General features: G+C 39.7%; 3 protein-coding genes across 4 annotated transcripts; 1 reads left to right on the top strand and 2 right to left on the bottom strand.

Annotated features, from left to right (window-relative positions):
• Positions 1–113: 113 nt before the first annotated feature.
• On the bottom strand, positions 114–9836 carry Htt (huntingtin). Its single transcript, XM_078183611.1, has 14 exons — positions 9607–9836; positions 9348–9528; positions 8994–9272; positions 8214–8928; positions 7557–8149; positions 7178–7491; positions 5796–7109; positions 1727–5720; positions 1448–1653; positions 1205–1379; positions 715–1128; positions 482–642; positions 322–409; positions 114–251 (listed from the first exon to the last, which is right to left on the bottom strand). The coding sequence occupies exons 1-14, from the start codon at positions 9693–9695 to the stop codon at positions 153–155; spliced, it is 8622 nt and encodes a 2873-aa protein (XP_078039737.1). The 5' UTR covers positions 9696–9836; the 3' UTR covers positions 114–152.
• A 336-nt stretch (positions 9837–10172) lies between these two features.
• LOC144471165 (uncharacterized) lies at positions 10173–14229 on the top strand. Of its 2 annotated transcripts, none has more exons than XM_078182974.1 (2): positions 10173–10632; positions 11190–14228. In XM_078182974.1, exon 2 carries the CDS (start codon positions 11219–11221, stop codon positions 13892–13894), a length of 2676 nt encoding a protein of 891 aa, XP_078039100.1. In that variant the 5' UTR covers positions 10173–10632; positions 11190–11218; the 3' UTR covers positions 13895–14228. The 2 variants fall into 2 exon arrangements, with proteins under 2 accessions (XP_078039100.1, XP_078039101.1); XM_078182975.1 differs by lacking the exon at positions 10173–10632 and adding an exon at positions 10648–10892 and having other exon boundaries at positions 11190–14229.
• A 27-nt stretch (positions 14230–14256) lies between these two features.
• On the bottom strand, positions 14257–16226 carry Beta4galt7 (beta-1,4-galactosyltransferase 7). Its single transcript, XM_078182976.1, has 5 exons — positions 15484–16226; positions 15204–15418; positions 14896–15119; positions 14684–14830; positions 14257–14600 (listed from the first exon to the last, which is right to left on the bottom strand). Exons 1-5 carry the CDS (start codon positions 15584–15586, stop codon positions 14309–14311), a joined length of 981 nt encoding a protein of 326 aa, XP_078039102.1. The 5' UTR covers positions 15587–16226; the 3' UTR covers positions 14257–14308.
• Positions 16227–17221: the final 995 nt, after the last annotated feature.

The raw sequence follows: 17221 nt of genomic DNA on the forward strand, positions 1-17221 counted from the left end.
TACATACAACTGTACACATGCGACACGTTGCGTTCGCACCATGATTGTACATCAATTTACAAGGAGACTAAACAGTCCACTGTCTCCCACGAGTACCTCCCGATATTTTGATTTCCAGCTCTCTCACACACCGCAATAATTAACAAGACTAGCTAAAACGACGCTAAAATGTCGCCGAAAGGAGCCCCTGGCTCCTTCGCTGCTGCCTCGAACGTCTCCACAAACGCTTGCCTCTGTGTGTCCTTAGTCAACTAAAAAGATAATAAAACCAATGAATACATGATTACCAAAAGTTGCACTAATGATAAAAATACCTTATACCTTATGATAAAAATCAGAAGCAGCAATGCAGAGTATCTTCTTGTCCTCGTACTCGTACTTTCCGATTCTAGACTGGACGTAGGGGAATCTGAACAGTGAATTAAGAAAAACAATGAATTGTTCAATTAATTAGACAATTCTTTCAACTGCGAAAGGATACATGGCTCTAAGCCAACGATTCGTGGACGAACTAATGAAGAAACAGGATAGACACCAAATCGACATAGTCACTGGCAGGCTCTGAATAAAATTTGGCAAACTGAACACTACCCAGTCCTGGAGTAACTCCATCTGGGCTGAGGTGCAGGCTCTCTCACACACCTGCGACATTTCAGTTATTTAGTTATAAACAGCTGACACTGCATGGAAACTAGAATGCATTAAAACACGAACTTTGAATACTACAGCAGACAGTAATCTTGGGTGTGGCTGCTGCGGTGACAGGAATTCCCCTATAACTTTGGTAAGGATTTCGGACGGCGGGAAGAAGTCCCCTAGAACGGCGGATAGAACCGCGCAGAGCAGCTCCACCTCCATGGTGTGACCCCTCCTGATCTTGTCAAAAATCGCAGAAGTACGTTCTATTGAACGCACTAAAGCTTCCGGTTCCAAGTCTGGCAAAGGCTCTTCAATTTCCGGTCGATTCAATCTGTCGGCCGCTTCCGTATACATGCAGGTCAACAACAGCTGCAATGCTGGTAGCGACAACATAGGGCTAGGCTGCTTCATTCGATCTATAGCGACCTTAACAATTTGTTCAACCACTTTCCCTATCACACTCTTGGTGACAACTAGTCGTTCCAAACCCTGTTTGTTTCAAGCTTCTGTTAGTTACAAATCATTCGATCAATACTCGGTAACGATCTGAACTGAAATCACACACCTGTAGGAGAGTCTGGTGCAAGCTGGAGGAAATGTTTTGAGAATTCAACAGAATCAGAACCCGTTCCAAAACGGCTGGAACTTCGGCATCTGACGGTGTATCCTCTACGTGCTCTAGCAGGAAGAATACCAGAGCCCACATCACACCTTGATGCTCCTCGCTTTGACTCAACACGCTAAACACAAATATCCAAGTCACCATTTGATGTTCCCCGCCAGAAAGCTAGTGACCTGATGATGTTACCTGTACGAATCCTGTGCGTCAAAGTGTTTCTGAATATATTCTATTGCCAGAGGATTTATAATGTTCATCATTTCCTCGCAGTTCGTCAACACGGCACTTTGCAACAAGTATAGCGCACCATGAAGAGCAGCTACTCTTGCTGGCAGAAAGCCAGATTTAAGATTAGTATCCACTTGACGCTTCACTTTGTCCAGCGTTTCGAAATCCTGGAATGTAGAATAAGATTAGAAAAGTCTCTAGAACGCTCCACTGCGTAAGAATCAATCTTGAAGAACGCACCAGTGGTGTTAAAACAGCTGCAGCCTTGCAGATAGACATGATTAGATATTGATGCAAGATCACGTTTTCTACAGGATGGACCCTTGCAATTTCCAGACAGGTATCCAGCATCCACTGGTACTGGCTTCTTTCAATAAACAGTTCAGAAATTGCTAAAATAGATTTCACTGTCTCGGTCAACAGTTGCACAGGTGTGTTGAACTGTGGAGAAGTCCAAGACGTGTAGAGCTCCACCAGAAAGCGCAGACAAGAGTCTAAGTCCAATGACGAAGACATCAATGCGTCGTCCCTCCTGTTCTTCAAGTTCAGAACGGACACGTTCAATTTATCTTCGTACAAATTGCATAGGGCCCACAGATAGGATACAGAGAGCTGACTGTAGGCGTAAGTGTTCGAATTAGCTGTTCTCTCCACGTTCCCTCGATGGAACACATGGTCCATTGTTAATCCTCCAGAAGTCTCAGAATCGTTCATGCACTCATATCTCCATGTGAGCATGTCCTGGATCGCGAACAACTTCTGCGAGCTGACTTTGGTAACGGCGAGCTGAGGATCCCTTGGATGATGTATCAAAGTACTAGCTTTGGGATGGCCAGGGTATGGAAGATACAGGGTCTGTAACAACAGCCTGGTGATAGCTTGTACGGCCAAGCTGCTTGCTTGTATCAACGTCGGAATTTCGTCGGAGACGACGGCCTCGTTCTGAGCAAGATTTAACACGCTCAGAAGAGCCATCCAGATCTCCTCGAATTGCAGCCGGGAGATCCAACCCAGCAGATTGATCCTGTAAATAAACTGCTCGAGGATCTCCACCTCCAGTAACAAATTCGACTCTGATGACATCAGTGGGAAATAGCATTTGGTTGGCCCTCCACCAACCACATCCCAATGCTGCTTCCAAACTAACGGTGGCGTCAAGATGTAAGAGTTGACCAGCGGTTGCCGGCTGATGCTCACTATTAAGTCCTCTATCGTATCGAAGAGGTACTGTGGAATGCTCTTCGAGATACCCTCCTTCTGGTACAGTTCCAGCCATGCGACCAGCGCTGCCATTCGCGTACAGGCTTGCGCGAACTCTTTGGTATCCTCGTTTTCGAGGGCTGGCAGTAAAGCCCGAGTATCTATAACCGGCAAAGAGTCAATCGTCGTTAACAAATATTCGACGACTCTCGCCAGGGAAGCTGTGGCGCTACAGACCCACGAATACCTCGCGCTGTCACCAATTATTTTACACGGAACAGGTTGTTTCAAAATCTCCGAAGCACAACTCAAAGCCAGTTCCATGTCCCTCGGTCTCAGCTTCTTCAACTGTTTCTCGTCTCTGTGAATCATCCAATGCGTCAGCTCTAGACACAACACTGAAAACTTGGCCAGGTCCTCCTCCGATTTTAACTCCGTCTTCGACAAGTTGTACCTGGCCAACTTCGGCATGGTCTTGACATACATCTTCACGGCTGGGACCAGCATGAAGAGTATGTCCCAGTACACGGTCTCGGATAGCAGTTCATCCAACCGAACTGCATACTTGTGCTCCTTCGTATTTGCATTCGGTCGTCCAGGGTTATAGATGTGATGTGGCTTTGGCATCAGCTCGGTAACTCTGCGGACGTGCTCTAACAGACACTGCTTCGCAGCTTTGTACAATGGACTCGCCTCGAAATCGATCTCTTTCTGGTTCTGCCCTGCATTCATCTCTAGCCTTTGACACCTCTCAATAGTTGTGCGGGTGCCGAGTACTATGCATGGTTTCAAGATAGAGATGTTGAATTCCTTGCAAGAGAGAATCTCCAGACAGTCGTTGAAATCTAAGTCTTTCAGCAATTGAGCAGCTTCGGAAGGGCTATAGCCGGCATATGAGTTGCAACAACGCAGCTTCACCTGCGACAGGAACCAACCGCGATCAAGTTGAATGCTCTTCACCGTGGACGGATTGAATGGTCTGCATTGATCCAACTCCAGTGGAGACAAATCATAGTATTGTACACCCAGTTTATTTAATAAACTGACCAGAGCTCCGTGTTTCTTGGCAAGCTTCGTCGCTTGCAGAGTGTCCATGATCTTGATGAAATCTTCCTTTGCAAGTTGGTTTATTACATCCGCGGTTGCGGTGGTAAGCAGGATCTCAACTCTTCTGCTAGCTATCTTCGCCGCCATTCTGGACAATGCAAGGTACTTTGTTGATAGAAATCTCGGTATCAACGTCATCAGTACCGCCCCACTTTGCGAGTGATGAGCACCCTCTATACATTGCAAAAGACGTTTGACGAAGCTGGGTTGCGACAGATTCGTGCACTTGGTAGCGATCGCTTGTACAAGCAATCCGCTGGCAGCTGGATTCCTGTGCACAGCTGCTGTCAATAGCTCTCTGACAGGGCTCTCAGTGGCATTGTTCACTGTGTCCTCAGTGTGATTAACCAGCAACCATGTTAGCGGCTCGGCATCGCTTAGATTTTCGCATACATAGTCGCAAAATAAGATGTTGCCGCCTTTTTTAATAATGTGAATGTTAATATTGCTGGGTCGTTCAGTTTTCTTCTTTTCAGCAACAGGCTGCTGATGTGTGCCCAACACTTTCGACCAGAATGACATCTCGTTGTAACCTAATAGGGTCATCAGGTAGGCCCACTGACACGTTAGTATAGGACATCTGTTTCCAATGCTCAGCATCAAGCCATTCAAATCGGCTATGGGTAGCTTTTCTTCGTCAGGCACGCTGCGACCTTGAATCATCTGCATCGTGGCGTTAGCTACCTTGCAGTGACTACCGGATTCGAACATATGGATACACAGCTGAAGATAGAATGCGAACTGTTGGAGCAAGTAACAATCGCTGTCCAAAGATTCGGCGAATGGAACGAACGGGTCGCTTGTTTCATAGTCAATAAGGCCTAAGAAACTGTACACCTTGGCGCCGACCCAGCTGATCACCTTGAAAATGAACCTAGCGAGCACCCTCTCGGGAGGAACGTCGGTGGACTGTATTCCCAAAACATGTAGAGGATCAACAGTCTTACACGAATCTGGCAGGAGAAATGATTGCATGAGATCCGTCATGTTCGTGTTTAAATCGGACAGCCTCGCCAGCATGGATTCTTCTTTTGCGCACGAAATTAGCGATAGTAGAACAACGTTGATCATTCCTAGCCATCGTTTCAACTTCACCATGGACGCGTCCAGCGTATCTTCCGGCGCAACCAGTAAAACTTTCAATAAAGGGTCGACCGGCCGGAAGACTGTAGGTGAAATAGCAGCGAATAGCTTTACCAGAGCTATGTGACCACGCTCCGATTCTATCCGAATTTTGCCAGCTGTTAGCATTGGTAAGACAGTGTCCATTGTCAGTCTTGACCATCTCCTCCATTTCTCCTCGCCATTCCCATCGCCGCTAAATCTAGACTCTGTCAGACATAACGCCAACAACTCGATGATCTGATAATATTCCGCGAGACGTAACAGCATCGAGATCAATACTTCCCTCGTTGTCTCCAGTTCTCTCTGCTCGATCGGGTTAGAGCTTGCGTTTCTAATTAAGAATACGTCCTCCACGACTGGTGTTAAAGCTGGTATGCAATGCGTGAGAGCCGGCTGACCGCTAGCCAACAAACCGTCGCACAGTTGAATGATCTTTGGGACTCCTATGATTGCTGTACAGTGATTCTTCTCGTAGGACAGATGCACCAAAAAATTAAATATCTTTGGTAGAAGGTTTTCCGTTCGTTGCACATGACCCTCCTCGATAAACTCAAATTGCTTTAGCACGAACCCTATAAATATTCTCTCGGAGTCCAATAAACAGTAGTTCACCCACAACTGCATTAACTGACTAAGCAACATTAAAACTTGGCACTGCAATGACACACTGGTCGTCACCGTGTATTGCTTCAAAGATTTTATTACCATGGGTTCAAAGAGACGAATGAATGAGCCTATAGAGAAGTTTTTATAACTTGAAAAGAGTTTCCTACATCCTTCTCTACGCAATAATCCTACCCACCTAAACGATGAGAAAGAAACATACATGTATATGAATGGTTTCGATCTTTCCTTGTTGCGAAGTCGGTATACTCACCCTGCATCAAGTTCATTTTCACCCCTGCAATTGTTTCCCATAGATTTAATAGTTTCCGTCATTTGCCTGGCAGGATTTTGAAAGCAATGATTATGGAACCCTTTAATATCGTCCCTCAGTACAGCAATTCTATCTATATTCCTTTGACCCTCTGATTCGTTCCACTGTGCATAGACATTCGTGCTGCTGAGACATTTGAGCAGCTGCTGTACGCATTGAACAGTTGCAGTTGGAGAAAGAACGACAGTTGTTTGTAGATAAAACAGTATCTCCTCTGTGATCTTAGCTCCCTCGCTATAGGAGATTATTTCAAGAATCTGAGAAAGTACATCTAGCACCGCGTTTAACAACGACACGTACATCTCGCTGGCATCAGATTCTAAGGTGACTAAGTAGTTGGAATGCGCCGCCTTCAGAATGTTGTACATCTTCATGTAATGGGGTACAGAGGCAAAAGAGCCCATCTGTTCTTTTCCGAATCTTAGTTTAACGAACCGCTCCCCTTTCTCTTTAGACTTCTGCTCACTTGTCGTTTTCTTCTTCGGAGACAACGTTTGCGTGGACGTCAAACTCGTCAGTGTCGTTTTAGCACTCGGTTGCTGCAGTTGCACCTCGTCAATGATATGAACGTATATGTTCAATACTCTGGTAACATGCGTCAGCAAAAGTTCTATCTGTTTGTCTCTAATAGTTGTACTCGAGTTCTTAGAAGGGTCATGCGGTTTAAAATTACAAAAAGCTAAACCCGAAGCCAGGTTGCCAGCAAGTAGAATCAAATGTCTGTGCGTAGACAAGTCTAGACTGATAGGGGAAGACGAGAGCAAAGGCAGAGCTAAAGACAGGAGACTGTCGCTGACCGACGACGGCATAACGTCGTTCGTAAAACTCATCTCGCTGATGTCCAGCCGGCTACCATTCTTCTTATAAGACTTTTTCAGCAACGTTTTTGGCAGAATACAGTCCCATCCTCTAATATAAACTGTGACGGTGTACACGTCGCTTAAGTGGAATAGAGCCTCGCAGCAACCGTATACTAAATATTTAGACGACTGTACCTCGAGGATTTCTGCTAACATATTCACTATAATGGACAGAGAATACTCTACATTTGGATGATATTGTGTCCCATTACGAAAATTTAAAGACGCGAACGGCTGTATCGTCGTCTTCACGTACAACTTCTGCTTCTCTTGGCAAGACGACAGCTCTAAACTGCTCGCGCTCACAGTGCTCAGATATTGTTCGGTGTACTGCACAGCTCTTCTCGTAACAGCATCCTCATGGGGTTGTTGAAAATACAGCAGTGGAATGCTCCTGGAATAAGTGATATTAGCAAAGGTCCAAAAGATTAGATACACTGAATCAGCTTCGGAGAAACTTACTTCACAATAGCATCAGATGCAGCGTGTCTAATCCTTTGGTCCTGATCGCCTAACAGCGTCATGATGACGTTCATGAAATGTTCTCGGAACATCGATCCGCCAGTTATGTGTTCTATGGTAACGTACGATATCTCACTCAATAGTTCTACTAATTTCACTTTCACCAAAAAATATGGATTCTTTACTAGCTGAGGTAATGCAGTTAGGACGGTAACTCCATAATGATTGTCAACGGATTCTAACAATTCCGGCAGACACGAACTAAGCGCTATTAACGTTTGCCGACACGTCGTTGCAGAATCATCCTCTAATCCCTATTTCAAAAAGCATAGATTGGTCCTCTGAAAATAGTCAATGTTTAAAGCAGCAAGTATTTTACCTCTAGAAGCAACTTCACCAAATTCTCTAAAGACACGGTCCCGTTCAATTTCATTTTCGTGCATTCTGCCTCAAAATTTTTAAAGGATCCACCGTGCTGCGTAAACACAGCCTTTAAAAAGGTACCAATGATCATAGAGATGTTCCCCCTAATCTGAGGATCTGAATGATTTGCAAATAATAAAATATCTGTTATCGCTTGTTCATTCTCAGCGTGTCCCGATTCCTTGGCGATCGGCATCAATAGCAAATTTGGGCAGAGTTTTAAGATATATGCGAGGCAGTTCAGAGCAAGCGATTTCACGCTAACGCGAAAGTACTTGTCTGGCATTACATGGCCAGCGTTGCCGGTTAACAGAAAAGAGGATACCAAATAACGACAGCAGAATTTCAGAGGCATGTCAGCATCGGTAAACGTTCCAATGTCTATCTCCTTTAGCGAAAAGTCCAAGGAATGCTTCTTAGGTGTAGAAATAGACGATGCAATTTCCTCCAGGCAATCCTGCTCTTTTATTTCATTCTGTGTCAACGAGGAGATCTTTTCTGATTTTCCTAATTCGCTACCAACGTCACTACCCTCTTCAACAGCATCATCTGAAAGAGATATTGTAAAGAATGTTGAACAAAAGTGTACATTAAACTAGTGAAAGTCTCTTACTGTCTATAGCACCTATTTTCAGACTACCATAGTCCAACTCCTTCCCTTTCATTTCTATAATATCGCTAGGACATTCCTTCTGAGCCTGTGCGCTCTTCGCTAACGTGGGCGCAGTCTCAGAGTCCAATATCCATTTCTCTATCTCTGGATTTATTTCCGGTAGTTCAGAATCGAGTAAATTCAAGGTAAATTCCGAATTTTGACCACAAGTAGTGTTAGCGCTTGAGATGCTCATTTGACTTAGCGACAACATTGCGTCATTTTGATTCAATGCTATTCTACTAGATGTTATTCCTTGATTTGATAACAATAAAGATACTAGAGCTCTCGGTGGTGTCTTTAAAAGCTGCGTCAAAGTTTCTAAAGCTGCGTTTATAACATTATGATCGGAATGCCACTTCGTGTAATGCAAACATAGTTCATAGATTTGTAGGAAGCTATCTATCTCCGTAATTTCGTCATCTTGAAGATCTGTAGGGTTGCTTACATGTGGTAAAATGATTCTAACACAACCAAAAATACCAATAATAGTAGCTACACCACCCGTGTCCTCATTCATAGGTACCACAATACTTAAGAGATGCTTTAATACATAATTCAAAAAGTATTGTGGCTTCCTGCAATTCAAGCAAGTTACCAGAATCATATTTGCTGCTGCTCTCCGAAATACTGCTTGTACTGAAGACACATTTTCAAAGAATGCTTTCAGTAAAGTCTGCAAAATATAAATGCAGGTCAATTTAGAATTACAAGGAAGGGACATGTAACTTGTTATGTTACCTTAACATCATTGTCCGTCATAAATGGCCCCAGAGCTTTTGAAATTAATGCTAATGACTGAGATAGTGTTTCAATTACAGCTTCCTCAGATCGATGTGCAATAGCTACTAAGCAAGGTATTAAATTAGACACATATGCTTTCCCTCTTGTAGGACGTATCATGTGACTAAGATGTCCAAATCTCCAGAGAGCAGCTCTTAATGTCCTAGCTGGTCCATTCCTTTTAATTTCACTATAGAGTTCTATTTGAACTTTGACAATATTGCTGTCAGTCATTGCCTAACAAATAATAAAGCTAGTTAAAACGTCTGCTACAAATTGTTAGGGAATACAGACTACAGATAAGAATCATACCCGTATGATTTTATTCAGAGTTTCATCTGCTATCATCCTGACATTGGATTCATCATCATTGCATAGCAATAATAATGTTTCAATTGCAAGACTAAGAACTTGAGGAAATTTGGCTGTCAATTTGACACTTGGTGAACACATTCCTTCTGCTATGGTCACGCAACATGCTATCTTGTCTTTCCTTAAATGGTAAAAAGAAGATGATCGAATGTGTCGATTGTTATTAATTGAAACATTCAGAAAGAAAAATTTGCTATACCTTGCGCTCGAATCTGAAAGAAGAACGTTCGATTCTTGGGTTGTTTTTAAAGCCTCTATGGCTTTCAATACGTTGCTTAACGATGTCATTTCTGCTAAAATAGTATATTACAATCGATTCGTTCTTCACTTCTTACAAATCAAATTTTGAACGAGCGACATTTTCATAATGTAGGCCGAACTTATGACAGACATATCGTACGACGAAGCTACATGCTGCTCGGTACCATATTTATTTGTGATTCAAACGTCAAGATCTGAGCTACATATGTATGTATTAACTCACATATATACATGTTCTCGCAGAACCATTTTAAACGATACAAGAACTACATGTCGTTCATTGCGTATTCGCCGTTATCTATAAAACAAGTAGACAACTGCCATTTAAATATTAACTCGTTAAAAACCATAAAGAATATCTTAAACATTAAACGCATTAATTAAAGTGGCTTTTTTCATTTGTATAAAATATACATACATATGTATAACACATATTTACATTTACATGTATCGTATATAAAATTTTCATTGCGGTCAAGTAAAATCTTACACCCTGTACATAATCGAACTATACGGGTCACCCTGTACAAAGTGTACAAAACTTAAGTTATTGAAAATAAAACACAAGGTTTGTTTGTGAACAACATTTAAGATAATGATATTTAACATGAACTGAATAACAAGGAAAACAATAATGTTAAAAAGAAACAATTAACGAGGTGTAGTTGAAAAACAGACAAAGTTAACCTATGCTCGACCCTGAGGGCGGCCATATTATACAGAAATAGATAAGTCGATTACGCAGAGAACTCGAAATTTATATCGAAACGCGTGTGCTATTGTCAGTGGTGGAGCAAATTGTTACGGTAGTGTGTTTTTGAGTTCCCGTATATTTCAAATTCGATGGTCACGATAAATTTCGTTGGAAAATAGAATTTGAATCGCCGTCAATGAGTAACGTACTCGCAAGTTTCGGAGGTCCAATTTGCGAGAATAGACTTCAAGTAAAGCCGATGGCTGAGAGGTGAGCGAGTTTCGGCTTCTTTCACATCGCACGCTGTCGATTGGACGAGACTACGGTGTGAGAAAGATATTGTTTCTCTTGATCGACAATCGAGCAAAGTATTTGAAGAACGGTTTCAATTATTCGCTGATAGAACGCGCGCGTGCTACATATCGTGCAGGTTGCACAAGCACAATTTTTACAATGTTTTGCATACAGTACGTTAATCGTTTCCGATCTTTTTTTAACTCCCATACAGCAGTATGGGCGCAGGAACAAAGGTTCGATTTACACGAAATAAATATACCTAAATGCGCTTTTGTACTTCGTTGAGCTTATAATCTTTTGTAATTTTCCTTTCTAATATACGCATAAAAATCATTTTTATTATTTATTTTTTTATTTGCTACACTGATGTAGGTACATTCTATGTAGTGGAGTATTAGTATTATTTGATATTGCGTATTTTTACAGTTAATTTTCGATTGCGTTTTTTTTTTGCATCATACAAGAATGCACTTACTTTAAGTAGGGTTAAGTTACTGAAAGTAGAGAAATTACCTAAAATTTATTTACAGATTCCAATACAGTCTCTGGATGTATAAATATGCCAGGTTGTGCAGCAGTTGGCTGCAATAATCGTAGTGAGAAGGGATATATTATGAAATGTTTTCCACGTGATCCAAAACTCAGGAAAGTTTGGCAGGAACGCGTTGCCAGGGCTGATTGGGAGCCATCGAATAATTCTTTCCTCTGTCACGTACATTTTGAACCCCAGGAATGGTCTATTACTCAGACTGGAAGAATTAAATTAAGAAAGAACGCTGTTCCTTCTATATTCACTGTAACATCCACCAGAAAATCACCCAAAAAAAAAACAAAGATTATTAAGGAGGAGAACTTGTCACAAAGTGAATGTAGCTTGGAATACATGGAAGCTGACACTGAACATTCATCCACAGGACATTTAGATGAGAAGGACTCGGATTCTCAAGATGTCTGTGAACTATCTATAAAGTCTATTGAGAATACATTAAAATATGTTTCCAAGCCCTTAGAGGAACAGAAAAATAATATTAAAACTGAAATTAATAAAAAGAGTACAATCATGATTGCCGAGGATAATCTTACAGACATCATTGATGCAGTAAAAGAAGATGCTGTTAAAGTAAAAATAAATGATAATAACTCAGAGTGTATATTGCCAAGCACTGCAGTCAAGAAAGAGATAAAGCTTGAAGTCATAGATCCTAACACATTTGGGGATAGTTATGACGAAATTGAGGAAAAATTAAAACAGATTTGCGACGGTGGTTCTACTGAAGATGAGAACTACAAGAATAAGCAGAAAACAAAGATCCAGAAAGAAGATGAAGATGCAGAAATAATACATCTATGTTGTGATCATAAGAATGAAGAGAACAAGGTAGATGTATCTGTTCATGAGAGTCCAAGCTTTCCAACAAAAAACAAAATTGAGCATGTTAATACAGAGAAAGAAGAAAATGTTGAAATAATTTTTGGCGTAGAAAGCGAAGACGAGAAAATGCCTCAAGCAATAGTAAAAGCGGGTAAATTAAACGACAGTACTGCGCAAAATAATGAAGAAATTACAGTCAAGTATGAAAAGAAAGTGTTTAATGAAGATATTGAAGAAAACTTTACTAAAGATGAGGTACATGTTATACCAAATATAAGAGCTGCAATGAAACGAAAGAGGAGAACAAGAGAAGAGATAATGAAATCAATAAAGAAATCCATTAGGAGCACAACTGATGCAGATGTTAATTCTTCAAGCAATACCGACTTATCAGACACAGATACAAGGAACGAATCATCTGTATTCTCACGAGAATTAAAGAATACGAATAAAATACACGATATAGATGTAGAAACTGCTAGATTTGTTATAAAGATAACTGGTGATCCTGACGATGTAAATGAAATTGTCGAAGAATTTTCATCTAATACAATAGAAACACAAAAGTTTGCTCCTCTTTACAAGAACGAAGAAAATAACGCATTCGTTACATCCGTAATAACAGTGTTATCAGCTAAAAATCCCACTGAGGTAACATACAATAATATGGATATCCCCATAAGAAAGGATGACTTCATGGCTATAAGTAAGAACGAGTCAATTCTAGATCATTCACTTCGTGAAGAGAAGGGAACGTCGTCTTTAGATTTTACACATAGTCCTAAGAAAGCTCAGCCTTTGAATTTCAAAAATGCCGGTTCCGGAGAAGAAAAAAGTCCGATTAAGATCCCATTACAGAGTTCTACACCAACTCAAGCTCCTCAAGAGAAGAACGATAAATCTGTTACTTCAGACTGTGATGAACTTTTAGAGAGAATACAGCTCCAAGAAAACGTGATCGGAAAGTTAATCGATCAATTAATCGTTTATAAAGAGGCGGAAAACAGTATGAGAAATAAGAACATCAGTCAAGATGGTCAAAGTAAAGATCTTGAATCAGGACCTAAAGTTCTCACAAGATCAAGCAATACAGCGCAGTCTCCGGCCCTAACGAAGAAGGTTTTGGAGTCCAAGCAAAAGTTGATAGAAGATTTGTCGAACAGGGTTAATTATTTCGGGGAAATGAATAAGAAGCTGATGAAGACTGTCATATTGGAATCACAACAGAAGAGGAAGCTCGAGGGACAAATCAAGCAGAAGGATAATCGCATAAAGGAACTTAATTGGAAACTGGAAAAGGCTTCCAAGTATCTAGAAAGAGCTGAGAAGAATACGAATACATATAGAAGGAAGATGTTGAACATGCAGACCATAATGAGAAGGAGAAAACTTTTGGACGAGAAGATGACCAAGTTCAATGAAATGCTGATCGACAGTTCCAGGCAAGAATTCACGGAGAAGGCTTTAGTTATGGCAGCAGATATTAGAAAGAACTGCGGAAGAATCGGCTATGATAAATTGATTTCTTATGGGTTCCCTCTACCTCCACTGCCAGCTTTGAGGAAAGGAATTCTTAATGAGGACACCACAGATCAAAATAAAAGTGATGGAGAGAAAGCAAAGAACTCTACTCCAAAGCTAAATATCAAGACGGAAGATGTACAAGAAGCAAACGATGAATCTGAAGTTGACGTGAAAGACGTACAAGTTCCTGACTCGACCGCTAAAACAAGTGAATTAGATGGTGCGGAAACTGTAACAGGAACGGTACAAGATATTTTCGAGGAGAACAATGACGGTGACGACTTTAGTACAAACGAACTGAGAGAACATTTCATTCTACAGTTAAATGCAGTTATGTAGCCGTGGTACTATTGTTTAAGAATAGCCGTTTTTTTTTACCATTTTAGAATTAGAAAATAGTAAAATCATGAATATTTAGATAGACCTTTTATCATTGTACAATATCCATTGTGCACTTAATTATATTTATTATACAATACCATTTCATGCTGTCTCGGAATATGTAAATATATGTATAAACATTAATATGTGTAATATAAAAAAATCACGTCAGGCAGCACATTCCAGTATTCTATCATTGTACATAAGTGTTACAATGTTTCCCATCTAAATGTCTTTGAAAACAAAGTGTCTGCTATTAATTTGTCCTTGATTTGAACTTAATTAGAACGATAGAGCAATAATAATAACTGGGAAAAAAATACACTTAATTATATACATATATATTTCTGCATACAATTTTCGTCGGTACAGTTACAATCCAGTGGCAGACTTATTATTATTGACCTTTTTCTTTTCCTTGGATTTACCGTCTTTAGAGCCCATTACCTTATCACATTCACACCATGGTGTACTCAACTTATCACACATTAGAGAAATATTAAGGACGGTTAATGAAGTGTCCCCGATAGTCATGTTAATTGTACTCAATAATTTATATGAGACGTTTTTTAAGCCGGTCTGGCGATCCCGCTTCCGAGTAACTTCCCGTTGGTCATAGCATTTGATCATGTCGCGTTTCCTGTGATTTCTATCATGAATGTGTCTGTAAAAATTATTGTTTTTATAGTACAATGACGCGATCATATTCTTTGGTAATATTTGAGTGATTTACATGATTTATCTTACTTAAATGTATTATGTGTTCCAGTAGATACATTTTGTGGTCTTGAGACTAGTAGACCAGCTTCTTTTAATCTAACATAGAACTCATCATCTTCAAGACCCCAGCCCCAATATTTATTAGACATTCCATTTACTTGTATAAAATGTTCTCTGCAAAGTATTTCATCATTATTACATTGACTTCCACACTAGGTGTTAGATATTGTTATAAACACCTTTTAATAAGTAATATGCCTCCAACGAAGGTTGGATAATGGTATCTAGGATGTAATTCTGGAGAAGATACATGATAAGGCCCCTTGGTGGGGAAAGAGTATAACAATTCATCGTTTACAGGCAGTAAATCTACATCATGCATAGCTATATAGTCAAATTCCTTGTTAACTTCAAGGAAGCCTACATTTATAAGAGAGGCCCTATTAAACCTAAACCTATCAACCTGAAGGAATCAAAACATTATTACTTATATCAACCAATTACCTTCAATATACATATTCCAAATAGTACAGAAATGAGGGACTACCTGATTGAGTATAAATATATGATAATCTATATTTTGTTTATCTAAAAACTTTTTCATGTGTGGAGCAAATATTAGAAGTTCTTCAAAACGATCTCTGAATGGCACAAGTATAGCCAAACGATGCAATGATTTCCTATGGCCTTTGTCACCATTGTTTATCTGTTTATGGTTATTAAAGTGACTCTGCTGTGTAGGTATTTCACACTTGCATTCATCTGAAATTACAAAGGCTATCATTTTTAAAAGTATTGGAATTAATAATGAAGGTAGTAAAAGTTACCTATGCTTATCGGAGCAATGCTTATCAAGCAGGAAATGAGAAATGTAATCAAAATACAAGCAAAGATATATTTGAATTTAATGCTTTTCCAAACAACTTCCATTCCGAATATTGTGTCCTTAGAGTATCTAACAGAGAATTTCCATCCTGGGGAAGTTAACAATAGTCTGATATCTCCTCTATTCCCATTTGCTCAGAATTTTGACGATATCAGTGCGGTATGCACTGCGGTGCCCGTTTTTAAAGCTACCGCCACATGCCTCGTACTCGATAATCGATGATATTACACACATGAACAGGAGATTGATGACATAAGACACTCGGTTCTCACATAGTTTTGCCAAGCTAAATCAATCAGTGACTAACAGCACGTTTCTTCGTTCGCCAAATATCCTTCGGTCACTGGACCGAAGAAGATGCGTTCTCTACATCGAGCGCACATATCCTCTAAACGATTATATACATAATTATGGCACACCGTTGAACTTAATTGATACATCGTCGACCTCGTATGGCCGCATAAAAATTCCAATTAAACCATGATAACGATAACTGCGACCTGCGACCGAAAATTCTGCCTGATTAACATTCGCTTGTCTTACACCATAACAGTATTATAGATTGCAAAACTGCTTTCTAAAATGGTTTAATAAAAGTGATCTTTCTCATGTTATTATCTATGGTTAGAGATCCTCTACGATGGTGTGCCGACAACGCGCACAAGTGTTTTATTGGTTCCCGACATTTTTATCTGGACCGGAAATACGATAAAGAAAGGAAGATACTTTTTCTCGTTTCTTCTTTCTGTCTAACTTGATTACACATCATTGTTTTCCGAGGTTTTATTAATTTCTGTAAATAAAGCTACAGAAATAATTACTTTATTATATTGCCTTTATTTTACATAGATTAATATCATTTCAATAATTAAATTATTCTTTCATAAACTGTAATTCGTATTCTTTTTACAATTTTAATATCAGCTGAAAAAGAGTCATTTTTCCTTCTCAATTATTAATCCAAGAACATTATTTGAAAACAACAATTCATAGATTAGTGGAAAATGGTTTATACAGAACAATTTGAAATGTCTGCCAATTATAGTGACTTCCGTTTTAGTTCAACATGGCGCCGCATTATCTAATACCTTCTTAGAGATACTTTCTTTGTGTATGATATGATCTATGGTCTGCTCACAGCGCCCATTCAGTTTACTCGGCGCGTACATTTCATTTATTTGTTTACAAATGGAAAGTTCTTTTAGAAAACACATAAAACACATTAGTTGTGCAGTATATTATCGATGCGAAGAGGGACAAAGAACAATTTTAGAGACATTTTCGTTGTCCGTAGTTTGTTGTTCTGGTATTCTACCGTTGATGGCGCCACGGGTACATTTTCTGTAGGAACAGATCGCAGTTCAGTCATGGTACAAATTTGGACGTAGCGGTTGAAAGAGTTACGAGTTAAAAAATAATAAATCAATAGATAATAATAAAGAAGAAAGTACGCATTTTTCAAAGTTTTTAACTGTAATTTAAAGAACTGTATTTGAATTACATTGTATTTCACTTACATTGCATTACAATACAAAACTATTTCAAACATATCGTATTTGAATAACGCTCATGGTTAAAGTAACCTCGAAGATTTAAATCACGTAGTCGAATAATAACGTAGTCGCAAAATAGAATTAGAAAATTTGACGATACATATTTGGATCAACAGATTTCCGGTT

The sequence above is a fragment of the Augochlora pura genome, chromosome 6 (assembly GCF_028453695.1).
Source record: "Augochlora pura isolate Apur16 chromosome 6, APUR_v2.2.1, whole genome shotgun sequence".
NCBI lineage: Eukaryota > Metazoa > Arthropoda > Insecta > Hymenoptera > Halictidae > Augochlora > Augochlora pura.

Bases quoted from the DNA above. Each gene is read 5' to 3' on its own strand.
- Beta4galt7 (XM_078182976.1), bottom strand. From the start codon at position 15,586: ATGGAAGTTGTTTGGAAAAGCATTAAATTCAAATATATCTTTGCTTGT. The intron at 15,419-15,483 runs GTAACTTTTACT...TTGTAATTTCAG, and splicing joins CATTGCTCCGATAAGCATAG to ATGAATGCAAGTGTGAAATA. The intron at 15,120-15,203 runs GTAGTCCCTCAT...TGATTCCTTCAG, and splicing joins ATATATTTATACTCAATCAG to GTTGATAGGTTTAGGTTTAA.
- Htt (XM_078183611.1), bottom strand. From the start codon at position 9,695: ATGACATCGTTAAGCAACGTATTGAAAGCCATAGAGGCTTTAAAAACA. The intron at 8,929-8,993 runs GTAACATAACAA...TATATTTTGCAG, and splicing joins TGACGGACAATGATGTTAAG to ACTTTACTGAAAGCATTCTT. The intron at 1,380-1,447 runs GTAACATCATCA...ATTTGTGTTTAG, and splicing joins GACGCACAGGATTCGTACAG to CGTGTTGAGTCAAAGCGAGG.
- LOC144471165 (XM_078182974.1), top strand. From the start codon at position 11,219: ATGCCAGGTTGTGCAGCAGTTGGCTGCAATAATCGTAGTGAGAAGGGA.